Below are 17,800 nucleotides of genomic sequence, written 5' to 3' on the forward strand. Positions count from 1 at the left end.
TTTTTTTTTTTTTTTTGCCTCTCTCTTCTCCTTGAGCATCCTTCCTATGAGAAGCTTACCACCCGGGAGCTTAGTACAGCAAGTGTATTCTTTGTTACTCATTAGTGAACAGATTCCAAGAACAAGTCAATGATCTCCTGTGAGGTCCTCTGGATGAATGCAATTATTCATGAGCTGTCTTGCCAGTTCCATTTAGTTTTAAAATTTCACTTACATTTGAAAATCTGCTGTCATCTTCTGGATCGGGAGCAAATCAAGAAAGGTGGAGTTCCACAGAGCACCTAAGGAAAATCATCTTTTCTGTTTTTAGATTCCATTATTAAAAAGGGAATGATAATTTGGTTATAAATCTTCACCTCATCTCCTCTGATGGCCACAAAAAACCGTAAAAGGAGAAAGCTACAGAGCCAGACATCAGTGTGTACTGCTCACTGGAGCACCTGTCTCCAACATCATTCCACTGTGTTTTGGCGGAAGGAATGGTCCTGGGCTGCTTCCCAAGACCTGCCAGACAGAAGTCCTGCTCTCCAGCAGGTGGAGTTGGACAAGAGCTGCTGCTCCTTCCCTCACTGCCCACAGCGTGTGGGAAGGGCTCCAACAAACAAGCTCTAATAGTGGTGGTGCCCCTCGTACCTCTGGCCAGGAGATCCAGATTGGTCAGGTCAAAGGAAATACCAGTGTTAAAATATAGGCTTGAAGGGGATAATCAAAAGAAATAGCTGCAACCCACTTTAGTTATCTGAAGATATTAAAATGGGATTCCCCCTCTTAGAGTTTTAATGGAGGTCCCAAAGCAGATAGGTCAGAGGAAGCCAATATTTTACATACAGAAGTGAGATGCTGGATCCACTATGAAGATTCGTCCAAAAAGTTATGAAATGAATGCAGCTTTAGTCCACCACATGCCTCCAACATGATAAGAAAGAATTCATTTGCAGACAATTGTCGGGGAGAAAAGGCAGGGAGTTCTCTCCTATCTGAAGCCAAATGAAGAGCACTCCAAGAACTATTGAGAAGCTTGCAAGTGTCCCCTGGAATTTAGTAAGGGACATGTCTGCCTGGTGATAGGCAGAGAGGGAGACAGAGAGCAGAAGACAGAGAGAAGAGACAAGAGAGAGAGAGGGTTGACCTCAAAGGAAAGGGCTCCCTTTTGCTCAGGGCGGGGCCAAGGACTGTGTTCCTGGAAGGCCAGACTCCACAAATGAGCCAGCTGTCAGTTCATCTCAAAAGGAATTATGCCCAGAGAGGCAAATGACTGATGGGAGATCAGAGAGGCAGGGACCAGGGGAGGTGGGAGGCCCTGCGCAGGGAGGGGAATGTAGAGTAGGGCTTGGGGTCAGCCGGAAGGGAGCAGCCGGCACAGGTAGTAAAGCCTGTGTAAAAAGAACTGCAGTGAGATGCTCTCATGCTCTGGACTGAGGCTCCAAGGAAACTACATCAGGGTCCCAGAAGAGAACGCAGCAGCAGCAGTGATTGCTTAACTGCTACTCCTCATTACACAAAGGTGTGTGGCCTAGGGGAGCTGCACAGACTCCACGAGCTATGCCCTTCCCTAGGCAGGCAGCCCCCCTGGGGTTCAGTGCAGGGTCTAAGGCAGAATGGGGTGAACCGGAAGGAGATGGGCCACAAACTGCAAGCCCAAGTGGGGAAGGCCTAAAACATCAACTGCGTATAAATCTGAGTTACCTTATAACCAAATAGATGGAATTTTTAAAAAAATATTTTTATTTATTTCTAGGAGAGAGAGAGAGAGAGAGACAGCGTGAGCAGGGGAGGGTCAGAGAGAGAGGGAGACACAGACTCTGAAATAGGCTCCAGGCTCCGAGCTGGCAGTCAGCACAGAGCCCGACACGGGGCTCGAACCCAAGAACTGCGAGATCATGACCTAAGCGAAAGTCGGACGCTTAACCGACTAAGCCAGCCAGGTGCCCCCAAATAGATGGAATTTTTATATGGCTAACAAGATTGTTTGTATTCTTAAAAGGGGCAACAGAGGTTACAGAACGTGCCCAAGAACTTCCCCAGGGCCAGAGGTCCACAGCGTGGATCTAGAGGGGTAGCAAGAAAACAGCCAAGTGATAGATACCTAGTCTCCTCCTTTTAATAAACCTGGCATCTGGCACTTAAGGTTTGTCATTTAAATCCTTTGCCTCGCTCCTAAATGTGAAATGTCCAATTAGGATGTAAATCTCTCTTCTCCAGGTGTTATTCTTCCCTGCTCCTTTGGTTCCATTGAATCTCCCAGCCTCAGAAAATGTTAAATTTAAAATAAAAAGGTAATTTGAGAATGGACTTCATTCAAATTCGTTCTTCTTGATCCTTGGATTTTTCTCTACAATGATGGATTTGAAAATCAACTTAATTAATCAATTTAATCTCTTCCACCAAAGCACCTGTCATCTTCTGGAATTCTTCCTAGAACTCNGAGCGTGGGCCTGGAGGGGTAGCAAGAAAACAGCCAAGTGATAGATACCTAGTCTCCTCCTTTTAATAAACCTGGCATCTGGCACTTAAGGTTTGTCATTTAAATCCTTTGCCTCGCTCCTAAATGTGAAATGTCCAATTAGGATGTAAATCTCTCTTCTCCAGGTGTTATTCTTCCCTGCTCCTTTGGTTCCATTGAATCTCCCAGCCTCAGAAAATGTTAAATTTAAAATAAAAAGGTAATTTGAGAATGGACTTCATTCAAATTCGTTCTTCTTGATCCTTGGATTTTTCTCTACAATGATGGATTTGAAAATCAACTTAATTAATCAATTTAATCTCTTCCACCAAAGCACCTGTCATCTTCTGGAATTCTTCCTAGAACTCAAGACATTCCATCAGCTCTCAAAGAAGGCTTTTCTCCTCCTAAAGTAATTACAGTAAGTGTGTCCTTAGATTCCTCTACCTCAGAGATGAGCAAAATCTTTAGTAAGAGTCTCCTGGGAGTACTGAGGTTTTTGGGAGATGTGGGAGACTTTATTTACTTGACTCATTTTGCAAACAGAGCAAATTATATTAAAAACACCCCGCTAGCATTTTCAATTTAATCTTTTGAGATTTAGGCATTGCGGCTTTCCAATTTGAGGAAGAGACAAGACCACCTACTCCAAGTTCCCAGATTTGAACAATAGACCCATGAATAAAAAAATACAGTAAAAACCAAGACACAGCTTTTTATGCTCCTGGGGGATAACTAGGTGTCCTTATCCATGGCTAACTAGCAAACGTGTGATGTCACTTGAGTCTGTCTTCCTGGACATCTCATTACTCTCCTCTGCTACTGAAGTCCTCCCAGACAGCGGGAAAGGTGTTCCAAAGAAGAAAAGGATACAGGCTGTGGTTAAGAGGACAACAAATTAATGAGCTTTGGCTGACCTGAAATCAACTCGTAAGTCGTGATTCATAATCGCGTCCTCAGTCCCTCTAAGACAGGAAGACAATCTGAGTTATGTATGTTCCCACATTCATCTTTCTTTCTGGCCAGTGTTTGATGGAAGCCCAGGGCAATCATCATGTTCTCCACAGAAGTATATTTATCTCGGTAATAATTTCCACAGCATTGGCCACAGCAAGCTGGAAATAGCTAAGCTGTTGGTTACCTGAATTTTAGCCAAGGCTGCTGGATACCAACAGAAAACAAATAGCAAACACAAATACCTACCACCTTTGGATATTGTTGCTTTTATAAATTAGATAGGGCTGGTACAGACCTATGTTAGACTGTTAACATAGATCTCTGGAGAGTTTAACTATACCTATAAAATATATTCTACTATAGTGATTACTCATCAGTTTTCCGTAAAACAAAAAGTAGCACCCCAAGTTCAAAATACACTATGGCTTCTCCGTCATGTTCTCCATGTGCCTCATGCCATGATGCCATCTTGCAGAGTGAGACTACCTTTTAATAAGGGTTTGCTGGCACTTAAGTAACTCAACCTTTTGGATGGTCTCCAAGGCACACATGCCTCATCCCAAATTCTGTCCTCTAACAGTGTTGTTACACTGCAGGCCTTCTGCATGGATAACATCCACAAACAAAGCCCACGGAGAAGAAAACTAAGGAGGCACATTCATAATAGTTAGATAACAGAGCACATATTGATTTGTGGATTTTGTTGTTAATTACCCATGCTGCCTTTGACTTCACTGTGGGTAAATCTAATTGAAAAAAGATTTTTTGTTCTTCAATGACTGCTGGCAGGGACATCTTAATCAGGTATTATGAACAGCATAGTTTGTAATTATACAAATAATTACAGGGTCACAAATTTGAGACTGTGACCTCAATAACGACCAGGAAATAGGAGGAAATGGGGCTGTAGAAGAGATCTCGAATTGAGAAGCCATGCTGAAGTTGAAAATAAACATGAGAGACAATTCTGAATGCTTCTATGATGGGGGAAGGATCTCTTTCTAGAATGGCATAACCTTGTACCTTGCTGGAAGAGACACCATATGTTTGCATGTATAGGAGAATTAGGAGGAACTTAACTGAGGACTGTGGGGGAGAAGAAGGGGGGAAAATAGTGGGGGAGAGGGAGGGAGGCAAACCATGAGAGACTCTTGAATGCTGAGAACAAACTGAGGACTGATGGGGGTGGGGGGAAGGGAGTGATGGGCATGCAGGGGAGCACTTGTGGGGATGAGCACTGGGTGTTATATGGAAACCAACTTGACAATAAACTACTAAAAAAAAAAAAAAAAGGAAGAGACACCATACAACCAACTAAGTATTCTACTATACTGGTAAAAACAGTGATTTCTTTTCAATTGTATTAGCATTATTTTTTATATGAGAAATAAAGTTTTGTTCTTTAGCTTTTCAATTTACATTTTGAGGAGCAGTATAATCCTTTAACATGTAGCACTGCTTTCAGAGGGTCTCAGCACTTCTGTTCTGCCTTCCTTACCCTGACCATTCACGGCCATGGGACCGAGGACCAAAGACCTCAGTCACCCAATTAACTGTGTTATTAAGCATATTTACTTTCAATGAGACACTTTAACTTGGAATTAACATCCTGATTTCTCTCTCTCTCTCTTTCTGCACAGAAGGTGGTACAGAGAGAGATTTCTGGGTTTCAGCACCAAATCATAGTTTACCAGCTGATGTAAGAGTAAGTATCAGTATACTGATCCCATTTGCTCACAAATAAAATTAATCAATTGGCTACTCTCCAACACAGGACCAGCCCTGAGAACGGCTTAAGACATCACATGAGGGGCTGAGTGTACTTCAGCAAAATGTATTTCCAAATGTTCAGGCAATTCCATCTCTCCTCAGGTCCTATTATATTCTGAGAACCAAAGATGAGAATACATCACAGGTGACATTTTCCCAAGAGAAACGAGGCATGAAAGACATCAGGCCCCCGGCTCCACTTGTTAGCTTACCACTTGTTCAGGTGCTTTAAACAAGAGGCTCTCAGAGCTAAGGTATCAACTTTTCAAGTCAACATATCTAGACCCTTCAGTTTTTTTAATTCTCCCAGTTGTGCCTTATAATAAATAGGTTAGACAACTCATTTTTCTTATCCCGAAACTTTGCTTCTCTTTTTACTGTGCACTCATAAGGCTGCATGCTCTGCTAACCCAGACAGAAGATGCTAGAGGCATCTTCTACACGTGGATACATTGGAGTTGCCCATTCTTCACCTGCTAGCTGCAGTTCTTTGCCAAGAGATTTCAGTTTAAGTCCTCACACACAGACACACACACACACACACACAAATAAGTAAATTCACACACTTACAAGTCCTATCTCATTGCTCTGAGGGAGACTGGAAGGATGAGTTAATGATAATCATTAGGCAACATACAAGACTGGATGCACTGCTTCTATACACAAAATACTTAGGTACCACTAGCCTGAACAGTAAGAAAGGTGCTTTTCTCCAGAGATATGACTTCTAGCTAAGCACTTCTCTTAGATGAGATGCTTGAGGAGTAGGTGTATTTGCCTTGAAAATAAGTAAAACTCAGTGAGTGGGATATGGTCAAAACCAACAGAGAAGAGAAGGGGAGCGATGCTGGGTGACCAAGGGCATTAGCTACCTAGGCAGTTGTGGTCCTGGGAACTGACTTCTCAGAGTGATCTTGTTTCTCCGAAGAAGGTACTGCGTCAACACATGGACAGCCCAAATGCTGTTAAATCACATGTAGATTTCTGCTCATTCTCTTTCTTCCAGGGGAATCAAGTCGGGGGGATGTACAGTGGCACATGTGCTGGTTCTCCCTCGACTACCAGGGAATCTCTGTTCTAATCAGTTCTCTCTGGGCTTCCAGTGTCTCTTTCAATAACGCCCCCTGTTTTCTACATGCTTCTTATGGCTATCGATGAAGAATGGGATGTTATGTCACACTTAAAATGGAAGAATTGGAATGAAGTTCTAATGGGTATATTCTCGGCAGAGAGAAACACAGGTTAAGAACTCATGACTCTAGAATACAGTCCCTGAGGCTGATAGAAGATTCTCTGGCTTGAAACAGTGGTGAGTAGATTTGCAACCCTAGTAAGGGTTTACTATAGTTGTTCTCCATTTGTTACAAGAATCTCAAGCAATGATGTTTAATTTAAACTATTTATAGCTATCCACATCAACATGTTTATAAACAACATGTGTGTACTATATACTGTGCCACTGTGTATGCTTGCAAACACACATTAGCTTATACTATGTGTACTTGCATATCTGCGTCAAATTCCAAAGGTTCAGTATCATTTCCAAAGGATAATTCTTTATTTCTAAATTATTTAACTGAAATAGAACTGAAATTCTCTCCTCTACTAGAAAATATATGAACATATCTTGGTTTATCAGTCTACCTGAGGTGCTGAGGCCTGTCATGGTGCTATCACTTTGGAAATCCATCCTAAAGATGCTCAGAGCTCTGAGATGGCATCTTTGTGGTCCGAGCTCTAAGTGCTTGCTCTCTACAACTCCCCTCCTTTCATGGCCCTTTTCAAGGGATTCCATGGAAACCAGTTTGAATTTCACTGTGTTGATTCTACTTTCCTACTCAGTCGATTGTGATCTTTTTAATAAGCAGGGATTGAGAATGACTAAGAAAATCTTGGGAAAGAAGAGTCATAATGGGGTCTTGTCTTATAGACATTAAAATGTATTGTCAGACTAAAATAATACAGCACCCAACGGGTTTAAGGAAAGGCACAGAGCGGTTAACATACTAGTTAGCCATAGTATATATGAAAACAGCTTGTATAGTATAAATCCAATGGAATGTAAAAATATTCAGATGCATGAATAGAAAGGTAATACGATTGTCTCCAGGTTGTGTGATTTGGGGTTTTGGTATTGCCTTCATTTACATTATTTTTGTAGAAGGGAAAAACAAAGAAACAACAGAAAAATAAAACTAAGTGTGAAAATGTAAATCATACACTGGGAAAAAAGACTTGAAACCAATAAGGCAGTACTTTAAACAGTCTTAACATACAAAAATATTGCCCCCCCAAATTAATACCAGATAGGCAGAGAATGCAAAATTGAAATATGGGGTTGAAATAAGATGTAAGAACAGTAAGCATAAAAAATGCTTAACCACACTGGTAATCAAATAAATAGAAAATTAAAATTTTAAACTTACAATTTTCTCAAATTAGCGACGATTAAAAATAACCCATAACAGTGAAAGTTAATGAAGACTCAATCAGTTGAGTATTCCCATATGTTGCTTTAAATGATACTACAAGGCCCAAATCCTTTATCTGAAATTCCCGGAGTTATGTTTCAGACTTCAGAATTCTTTAGATTTAAAAAAAGAAGGTATACATAGCATGTATTAAATAGAACATCTAGCCAGGTGAGGGCTGTACTCCTTCATCAAACACATTAATATTTCTGCAGTTAAACATGTAAATATCCACAAGAAGAATAAATGAAAGACTAAAAGCAGCCTCATTTCTTCTGAAGACGGATTTCACCACAAAATAAGTTCAGGTCAGATCTGCAGTGAAATGGGCTAGGAAAAAATGTATGCATTTCAGATCTTTTGAGATTCTAATATTGTTGATAATTATTTCTGAACTGTTCCATACAATCTTCCTGAAAATCTACTTGGCTACGTGACTATAAATTTATTATTATTTTAAAATATTTTTTAATGCTTACTTATTTTTGAGAGAGAGAGAGAGAGACAGAGCACAAGCAGGGGAAGGGCAGAGAAAGAGAGGGAGACACACAATCCAAAGCAAGCTCTAGGCTCTGAGCTGTCAGCACAGAGCCTGATGTGGGGCTTAAACTCACGATCCGTGAGATCATGACCTGAGCCGAAGTCAGACACTTAACCAACTGAGCTACCCAGGTGCCCGTATAAATTTAGACTTTAAAAAATTCATACTTTTTGGGGCACCTGGGTGGCTCAGTCGGTTAAGCACCTGACTTTGGCTCAGGTCATGATCTCACAGTTAGTGGGTTCGAGCCCTGCATCTGTGCTGGCAGTTAGCTCAGAGCCTGGAACCTGCTTCGGATTCTGTGTCTCCCTCTCTCTGATCCTCCCCTGCTCATGCTGTCTCTCTCTCTCTCAGAAATAAAACATTAAAAACAAATTTAAAAAAATTCATACTTTTGACCTACTTCTAGGAAGAACTTAACAGAAATGCAAAGAGTTATGCTTAAGGATGGCCATAAAAAGTTTATTTATAAAGATAAAAATGGAATCAGCATGGAAGTCTAACAATAAATTAATGGTTATATTATAGGATAAGCAAATTAAAGGAGATTATATGGCTATAAAAATTGTTTTGAAGAGGACACTTAAGAGGTGCGAATAAGGCCTATTTTGTATGGGTGAATGAAAAATCATCAAGACATAAAACTTCATATTGACATGTGGTGTCAATTTAAAAATCCCCATGGGGTGCCTGGGTGACTCAGAATCAGTTGAGTGTCTGGCTCTTGATTTCAGCTCAGGTAATGATCCCAGTATCGTGGGATCAAGCCCCACATTGGGCTCTGTGGTGAGCGTGTAGCCTGCTTAAGATTCTCTCTCTCTCTCTCTCTGCCCTTCTCTCCTGCTCATGTACTTTCTCTTTCTCAAAAAAAAAAAAAAAAAAGGAAAAAAAAAGCCCCCAAAATGTGTAGAATAAAAGACTTGAAAGTACAACTTGAAAACACATCAAAACATTAGCAGAGATAATAGTTAAATGTTGGGATTGTGAGTGATGTTGTCTTCTTCAGAACTGTACCTTATAAATTTTTAATAATGAGCATGCAATTTTTAAAATAATGATTAAAAGAAGCTTCTATGTATGATTGATCTTCTTTGTTTTACTATGTGAAGACATTATAAAGCCCTTGTTGACATAACATATAAAGCCCTACACCAGTAGGCAGGTGTTCAACAAATATCTACACGGTCAGGGACTCTGGATTGCTCTCCTGCTCTCACCATCATTCCGGTGGGTGGGTGTGGGGAGGGGGTCTGGCTCATCATGTGGAAGTCGTGAGGGACACGCCCTTGCTCCCGAGCTCACAGGAGTGGTGGGGAGGTGGGCTAACAGCTACTCTCCACAAAATCAGAGCCAGCACTTACTTGACACCTGCGGAGAAGCTCGCCACGGGAAAGAAGAGCCCGTCTGTGTTGAAGTTCTCAAACATCCCCTGCACCGGCTGCCCGTTGATGCGGAAAGAGATGCTGGGCACTCCAAGGTCGAGGCAGCAGCTTACCACATCGTCTGATCTCAGGAGGTGCTGGTTGATGGAGGCCACAGCTCTGGGTATGCGGCCTGGTGAGGAAAGAACAAGAAGGCATGTGGAACTCTAGAGAAGGCGCTCATGGGCTACCAGTGGGAGATGGGGATGCAGGATGGCACACAGGAGGTCTGGAAATGCTAATGCATTTGAAAATCAACTTGGCTTTCCTGGTGTGAGTGGAGCCATGAGAAATGATTTCCTGAGCTTGAGAGTGGGCAGCCTGAGATGAGAGGAGTCTCATAGGAAACTCAAACTGCCAGGAATTAGAACACACATGAATTCAACCCCCTCAATGTGTGCTCAGATTCTGGCCTGGTGTCTGAATTAACGAACAGATTGCTCTGCTGGTTATGGGTCTGTCAGTGTGAGTGCATATGTGTGCGTGTGTGTGTGTTTATTCTCAGATGCCCTAAGACCTTGCCCTCTTCCATTTCCTCTAAAAGATATGGCCACTTTGGCACTGGATGCAGGATACATCAAAGTGAAGAACAGCAAGGTCATCCAGCCATTAAACTATGCAGCATAGCTTACTTGTTTTAAAGAATTCTATTCATTCATATAAACAGTGAAACACATGGTCAGCTGTACACTGTATGGGTGATTTTTGTCGTTACCACATATCTCTTTCATAAGATGATTTACCATTGCCTGACCTAACTTAAAGTCATGAGAAAATCACCTCTCAGGATTTCTGTGTCACATTATCTCATTCTGGAAGTTCTAAAAGTAAATTATCCTAACTCCCTCACCCACCCTCCTACTACGTTTGCAATTCTATTGGCAAGAGAGCAATGAAGAGGCAGAAGTTAGGTATTAAAATGGCATTTCAGGCAACAAAAAATATAAAAATACATCTTATTTTTTGATTACAGAATACATATTCATTATAAATGTTCATCATAGATAAAAATATAAACAAAAATGTAACTCAATAAAAAATGCTTCCACTTTCACACACACACACTTTTCATCTAAACTTGGATTCTGTAGGTTTTATGAGTTTTCTACTTATCATATTGCAAGTATTTGATTATATAATGGAATATTCACTAGAAACTGCATTTTAACGGCTTCATCGTATGCAATAAGGTAATTAAAAAACTCCTTATGATGGGTACGTGAGTTGTTTATAGATTTTGTATGCACATCTATGCTATATAACCTTTCTAATCTCAGCTTAGAACTATTTAATGTTTCCAGTGGTTACTGCTATTCTAGTAGTAGGTTCTAAACTAGTGGTGGATTTTAAAATAGCGAGAGGCACCTGGGTGGCTTAGTTGGGTAAGCGTCTGGCTTTCGCTCAGGTCGCGATCTAGCAATTTGTGGGTTTGAGCCCCATGTTGGACCCTGTGCTGATGGCTCAGAGCCTAGAACTTGCTTTGGCGTCTGTGTCTCCCTCTCTGTCTCCCTCCCTCCGCAGCTCGCATCCGGTCTCTCTCTCTCTCTCTCTCAAAAACAAATAAACGTTAAAAAAATTTTTTTTCAGGGGCGCCTGGGTGGCTCAGTCGGTTAAGCATCCAACTTCGGCTCAGGTCATGATCTCATGATTCGTGGGTTCGAGCCCTGCATCGGGCTCTGTGCTGACAGCTAGCTCAGAGCCTGGAGCCTACTTCGGATTCTGTGTCTCCCTCTCTCTCTGACCCTCCCCTGCTCACACTGTCTCCCTCTCCCTCTCAAAGATAAATTAAAAATTTTTTTTTTCAAATAGTGATACTACACTCTCCTTAATAAAAAACTATTAAGTATCCCCTTCGGGTTATTGTGGGCTAATGACAAAACTGTACTGTATTTCTTCCCACCCTCCTGTGAACACAAATGAGGCTCTGCGTGGTGCCAGATACCGTGCATGGGGCTGGGGACCAAGGACAGAAGATCCAGTTCCTGCCCGCAAGAAATCTATACTCTGGGAGGAAATAAACACTCAAAGAATTGCAATTCAGTCTAACTGATGGAATGGAGAAGTACACAAGGTAATGCCTTCTAAGATAGAGGAAGGTGCCAAATCGGGCCAGGAGCATGGGGCAAGATTCAAAGATACACTAGATAACTAAGAGCACTTCAGATGGAAGGAATAGTTTATACAAAAGGAATGGAGGACACACATGGCCAACGGCTAGAGTTGGGTGAGGCAGGTATGGGGACGGGCAGGAGCTTGGGAAAGAGATGCAGAGCACAGTTGGGCCAGACACAACTTGGGACTATTTGCACCACAGCAGGTGCAATGACACAAAATAACGTATGCGGTGTACATAAGCCTGGGATGGCCTCAGACTTGGTTTTTGTTACTTTACACCTTGCTTCATTCCTGAGACTGAGGAACAGGTTCATTTAAAACATAGGAACCTAAGCCAAACTTAAAGAGTACATAGGCTTGATACTTTCCAATTTCTCTAAATTGGAAAGAGACCCAATTTCTCCTATTTGAAGAGACCCAGTACTCTTTGCTCCTTTTATGGAGTTGAGGTGTCTCAGGTCCCAAAGATCTTTTCTTCCTTATCATAATCAAGTCTGTTATGAAAGGAAACTATGATATTAAAACACAGCCAATCTTGCTACAATGGTCTCATTCTCGGTATTTGTGATTTTTCCATTAAAAAGCAATCTTTTCTGCTTCAGTTGTTTCTTTTTCCTTTAGTTTAACTTCTGGATAATATCACTGTAGTCATTTGAAAAAAAATCCCAAGAGATTTCTGTGAATTTGGGAAAATCAAGAAGCCATTGAAATGCTCGGTTGGTCAACTAACTTTATTATTTTTTTTTTTTTGATGTTTGTTTTTTTTGAGAGAGAGAGACAGAGCATGTGTAGGAAGGGGCAGAGAGAGACAGACAGACACACATGGAATTCAAAGCAGGCTCCAGGCTCCGAGCTGACAGCACAGAGCCGATGCAGGGCCATGAGTTCACTGACCTGGGCCGAAGTCAGACACCCAACCAACTGAGGCACCCAGGCGCCCCGCTCAACCAACTTTCAAGGTACTCAGATCCTTGCTGGATAAAAATACAAAACAGAAGGTCCTTTACTGTTCTGAGACTCATATAAACTAGGACAAACTGACAGTGTTGAATTGTGATGCCAGTGCCCTCTCTTCCTAGCTGCTCAAAGTGCTCTGTTGGCTTCCCTGCCGGCCCGAGCCTTGGCCAGTAAAGATACACAGCTTTCACGAGGGAAACTCTTCATCTACAGCAGTGCTTTGATACCATTGGAAGCCAAGTTCCAAGCTTTAAATAGCCTTTAATATGCCACAGTTGCCAAGCGCTTTCCCAAGGAATGGCAGCTGAGAGCTTTTCTCCTGTCTAGCCTCCTCCCCTGGTGGAAAACCACCACCAGGATGGGCAATTATATCCTGTGGTAAATGCCACTGCCTTTTACAAAACTCCCTTATTCTAAGAGAATGGGCACCGAGTAGAAGCTGCTACTGGAACACTAAGATCATCAATAGGCAAAGAGAAATCATGGTTTGAGCCTATTTTTAAAACATATGCAGAATACAGAGTTGGGACTAATATTATCTCGAAACTAAAGGGAGACAGTGGATAATTACTGGATAGGAAGCATATACTTAGTGAGTGCTTAGAGCAATGGCTTGGGAAGTCTATTTGGATTTTTTAAAAAGTCCATATCATATAATATTCATGTTGTAAAAAATCATCTGATAAGGTATATTTTGGTTTTAAAATGGGAGTATTGTGAAGATTTTCAAACTAGAAAACAAGGGGATTGTGCAATGGCTTTTATACGCTGTTTTATAAATCTGTGCTCATCTATAGGAAGAAATCTCTAACCCTGTGAGGGCTTTCAAGGTTCCCGATGATTCAGAAGGGTCCTGTAACCCACATTTAAATAAGATACTTGTCCTTTCAATTGCTCCGTGGGGAGGGGGCATGGGGGCGGGGCGGGGGGGGGGAAGGGCAGAAGTGGAATCACAGAGGGCTGAGTTTAAATACCAAGTCTGCCTGTGACCTGAACCTGAGCATGTGATTTTACCAGAAAATCAGCTTCCACATCTATAAAATGGACACCATGATGCTCACACTGATGTTACTAAGAATTGTTTGTAAGGTACCATGGTTATTCCTAGGATTTTAATGAAATGAATGACTGGTGTCCTGTATGCCCCTCAAAAGGTGTAACACATAGCAATAATTGGGCATTTCTAGAACCAGACTCCTTGGGCTGGAGTCTTGGCTCTATCACTTACGGTGTGACCTTGGGCAAATCACTTAATTTTGTTGACTCAAGTTTCTTCATCTTTCAAGTGAAAATAGTGTCATGAGGTTGTTTGAGTTTTGGATGAATTATTCCCTAAAAAGGGATGAGAAGAGTGCCTGACACATCATCACCCAAAATAAGTACTACTATTGTTTTTGTTTCTGTAACTCTAGAAACTTTTTTAAAATTATTTTTTAATGTTTTATTTCTGAGAGAGAAAGAGAGAGTGTGTGAGCAGGGGAGGGTCAGAGAGAGAGAGGGAGACACAGAATCTGAAACAGGCTCCAGGCTCTGAGCTAGCGGTCAGCACAGAGCCTGACGCGGGGTTCGAACCCACTAACAATGAGATCATGACCTGAGCTGAAGTTGGATGTTTAACTGACTGAGCCACTCAGGCGCCCCTAGAAACTTTAATTACTAGGCTAATAGTAGGGAAGAATGTCAGAAGATCTTAAGAATGTCTTTGGTCATATTAGGAAAAAGTAACAGTATGGAGAATCATACTATTGAGGGCTGAGTCCAGAAAGCGATTCAAAAAGTCACTGGGTTAATAAAATCAGTGACTCTTTATTGAAGATAATTGCTCAAAAATCATCACTTTCAAATATGTTTAATGTATGTGACCCTTTAGAACAACCAACAGAAGGACGATTCTGTAGAAAGGACACCAAAGTAGTTACAGAGTCTAAGTCTCCTTACAGGAACTATAATCCTAGCGACCACCCATCCAAACAGGCTGGGGAGTCCTGGAGCCTTTCCTTGTCTGAAGAAACTGCCCCTGACTCAGAGACCTGGGACTACCTGAAGGTCCTGGGAAGCTCAGAAAGGCCATTCCACAGCAACATTTTAAGATAAAGGAAAAACTCACTTTATCATAGGCTGCACATCTTCAAATTAACCCAAGAATGTATTACTGTGGGATTTAGCCTCTTCTGATGAGTAATGTGGGCAATTGGAAACTCTGAGGCTCAGCACTTCCACTGGCCCAGCACTGCCGGCTTTGGCACTATAGCGTAAACACAAACACTTTGGCATTTGGAATGAGAGAGGATCCAAACGTAGAAATGCCAGTGTCGTTCAACCACTCCTTGGATCCTCTCCACGTAGCACAAGGGCTGGAAGGGTCTGAGTCACAGTGCGGAGTGTCTCGATAGATCAGCGCTGGGACTCACCTCGGCAGGGACACAGGTAAAGACCCTCTCATACAAATGTGACTGTTGAGCTAAATGATCTAAAAGTTAAAAAAAAAAAATTAAAAGTCCTAATAAATCAGGAAAAGCAATTTTATCCCACTCATTTCCTGCATCACTTACCACTCGGGAAGGTAAATTCCTCTGCTTATTCCAATTGTGCAAGGGAAAAAGTTGTTAAAAGGGAAACATAGATGCAGATTTCTTTCTGTGCATCTGTTCCCCTCCCCAAACTCCCCGCTCCCCACCTGCTGACAGCCAGGAACATACTACAGGCAGCTCTGAGCCGAATTCATCCCAACAGCAGCCCCGAAAGGCTACATGAAGGCTATGTCAGGAGAGGGAAAGCAATGCCAGGATGAGAAAAGAGCCCATCCTTGGAAAGGAAACTCGCAGTAGCTAAGCTGACTCAGGAGCCTGTTAGGTGGATTAAAATGAGAGCTACTTCTACAGCTGATGCTTGAAAGTGGCTTCACAGACTTCAGTGGCTATCAAGACCTATTAAGACTGCTTTCTCCTTACATAGAGAAAAAGCTCATTCATAATTTCAGGATGTCACTTGCAACTTCCCTTCCTGGGGCACCTGGGTGTTTCAGCTGGTTGAACGTCCAACTTGGGCTCAGGTCATGATCTCACCATTTGTGAGTTTGAGCCCCACATAGGGCTCTGTGCTGACAGCTCGGAGCCTGGAGCCTGGTTCGGATTGTGTGTCTCCCTCTTTCTCTGCCCCTCCCCTGCTTGTGCTCTGTCTCTGTCTCTCAAAAATAAATGTTTAAAAAAATAAGAAAGAAAAGAAAAAAGAAAAAAGAAAAGGAAACTTCCCTTTCCATTCAGTATGGGACTCAGGTATTCCCCTAAGGATGGGGCTGCTCTCCTGGTCTCCAGTGAGGTTTCCACAACTCTAGATGTTGTCTTTACCATTACAGCGGACCTCACAGACAATGAAGGATGGGAAATCCTATTTACTGGGCATCTAACATGTGTCATGAACTTCACGAACTTACCTCATTTAAATTTCCTAAGAGTCTATATATATATCTTCATTTTATCTGAGGAAACCAAATCTCTGAGCCCTGTGTCAAAAAATCAGTAAACAGAAGAGCTGGGACTCAAACCCAGGCACAAGTCCAAAGCCATGCTGCTGCTTCTTGACTCTTTCCAGTGACTAAATGGTAGGGGCACTATAATTCCTACCAATGACGACAATATCTACTATGCTTTAATAAGTACATTAAAGATCAGTTCAAGGCAGTAGCTTAATTTATGCATACAGATAAGTTTAAAGTCAATGGACTTGGGCATTTATAGTTCAAGGAAAAGGGAGAAAAATTGTCATGAGGAATTCCCAGTATCTCTCCCTAGCCACCCTCCATTACATCCCGCAGTAAGTTGGAGTATAGTTTCCATTTCATTTCTTCATCCAACAATTATCCTTTCATCAGATAGTCCGAGATTGGTGTCCTGGCGGGAGTCATTAACAGAAACCCTATTTCTTCAGCTGGAACACATGTTGGCATATTTACCCACAGTGCCTTCTGCCACATATATGTTCCCTGTGTGCTGGCTGGGGAATTCAGAATGATGCCAGACCCAAAGAAGCTTTCTGTTTTAATGAGCACAAGATGTGCAAATCTTGTAGACACCGGTCTCTCCACATCTCATCAGCTACTGAGGACTGAGGGAGTCAGGGTCTCTAAATGTACCTATATGTGGCATTATATTATTAAGTGTGGGTAATATTCAGAGAGCCACAATCAGCTTTTGAAATGCTAAGTCCTGAGTCCCTTTCCCCTATCCCCAATCAGAGGGGCCACTGCTCGTGATGACCGGTGTGGGCTTGGTGCATCGGGCCTCCCCGTCTTCTGAAGAGAAGGGACAAGAAGGGTGACAGGCACACGGCATGCTCCTGGAATGATACACAATTAGATGGATGTTCGAGTTGTGAAATGCAAGCAGCAGCCTTTTCCAGATGCACTGGCTTTTCTGTCTCCTGGCTCATCGATGTATTTATTCTGCGAATTTTATGAAGGGACACGCTAAGTGCCCTCACGCAGTGCTACAAATTCTGGGAAGGACTGAGTAACACTTTTCCTTTGACAATGGTTAGTTTCTCTTTGGAACGAGGGTCCGGTGTGCTTCATTCAACAGTCTAGGCGTCCTCCATATTTCCTTAACCAATTGGGCAGAGCTCTCTTCAGGTGTAGCCTGGGATCCAGGTGCAGCCTGGGTGATGGTGACAAGATGACAGGAGAGGAGCAGCCATCGGCGGGCAGTAGGGAAATGATGTTCTCAAGTCAGTCTGCTCGTTCTCCCTCACAGATTCAACCCTGCCAAACTCCAGTGATGCAGATGTGTGTAAGCATAAGGACTTTTTCTTTTCAAATCACTTCCCCAGAGACAGCTTTTTGAGAACCTCAGGACATGTGATGATAGCCTACACGAGAGGCAACTACTGTACAGCCACAGACACAGTGGCTCCGTGAACCAGGAAGAGAAGATGCACCGTCACTCCCCATGAAGATGGCACTGGCGAAGGGAAGTGGGGAGCCTAAGAGGATGGCAAGACAAGGCTTTCATGTCACTCTCACCCATCACTCTGCCATTTTGCAGCTGCCTTTGTCTGCACCACGCTGTCCCCTGGGACAAACACACACACACACACACACACACACACACACACACACATTTTTCTTCTC

The 17,800-nt window shown here is 42.4% G+C and overlaps 1 protein-coding gene across 1 annotated transcript in view; it reads right to left on the reverse strand.

Moving 5' to 3' along the window:
- Positions 1-17,800, reverse strand: part of RYR3 (ryanodine receptor 3) — a 373,605-nt gene that overhangs the window by 223,230 nt on the left and 132,575 nt on the right. The window contains exon 19 of the mRNA XM_077771636.1: positions 9,544-9,736. Within this exon, the coding sequence (XP_077627762.1) occupies positions 9,544-9,736 (193 nt within the window). The remainder of the gene's footprint in view (positions 1-9,543; positions 9,737-17,800) is intronic.

Source organism: Crocuta crocuta, unplaced genomic scaffold (genome assembly GCF_008692635.1).
Source record: "Crocuta crocuta isolate KB4526 unplaced genomic scaffold, BGI_CrCroc_1.0 scaffold156, whole genome shotgun sequence".
Taxonomy (NCBI): Eukaryota; Metazoa; Chordata; class Mammalia; order Carnivora; family Hyaenidae; genus Crocuta; species Crocuta crocuta.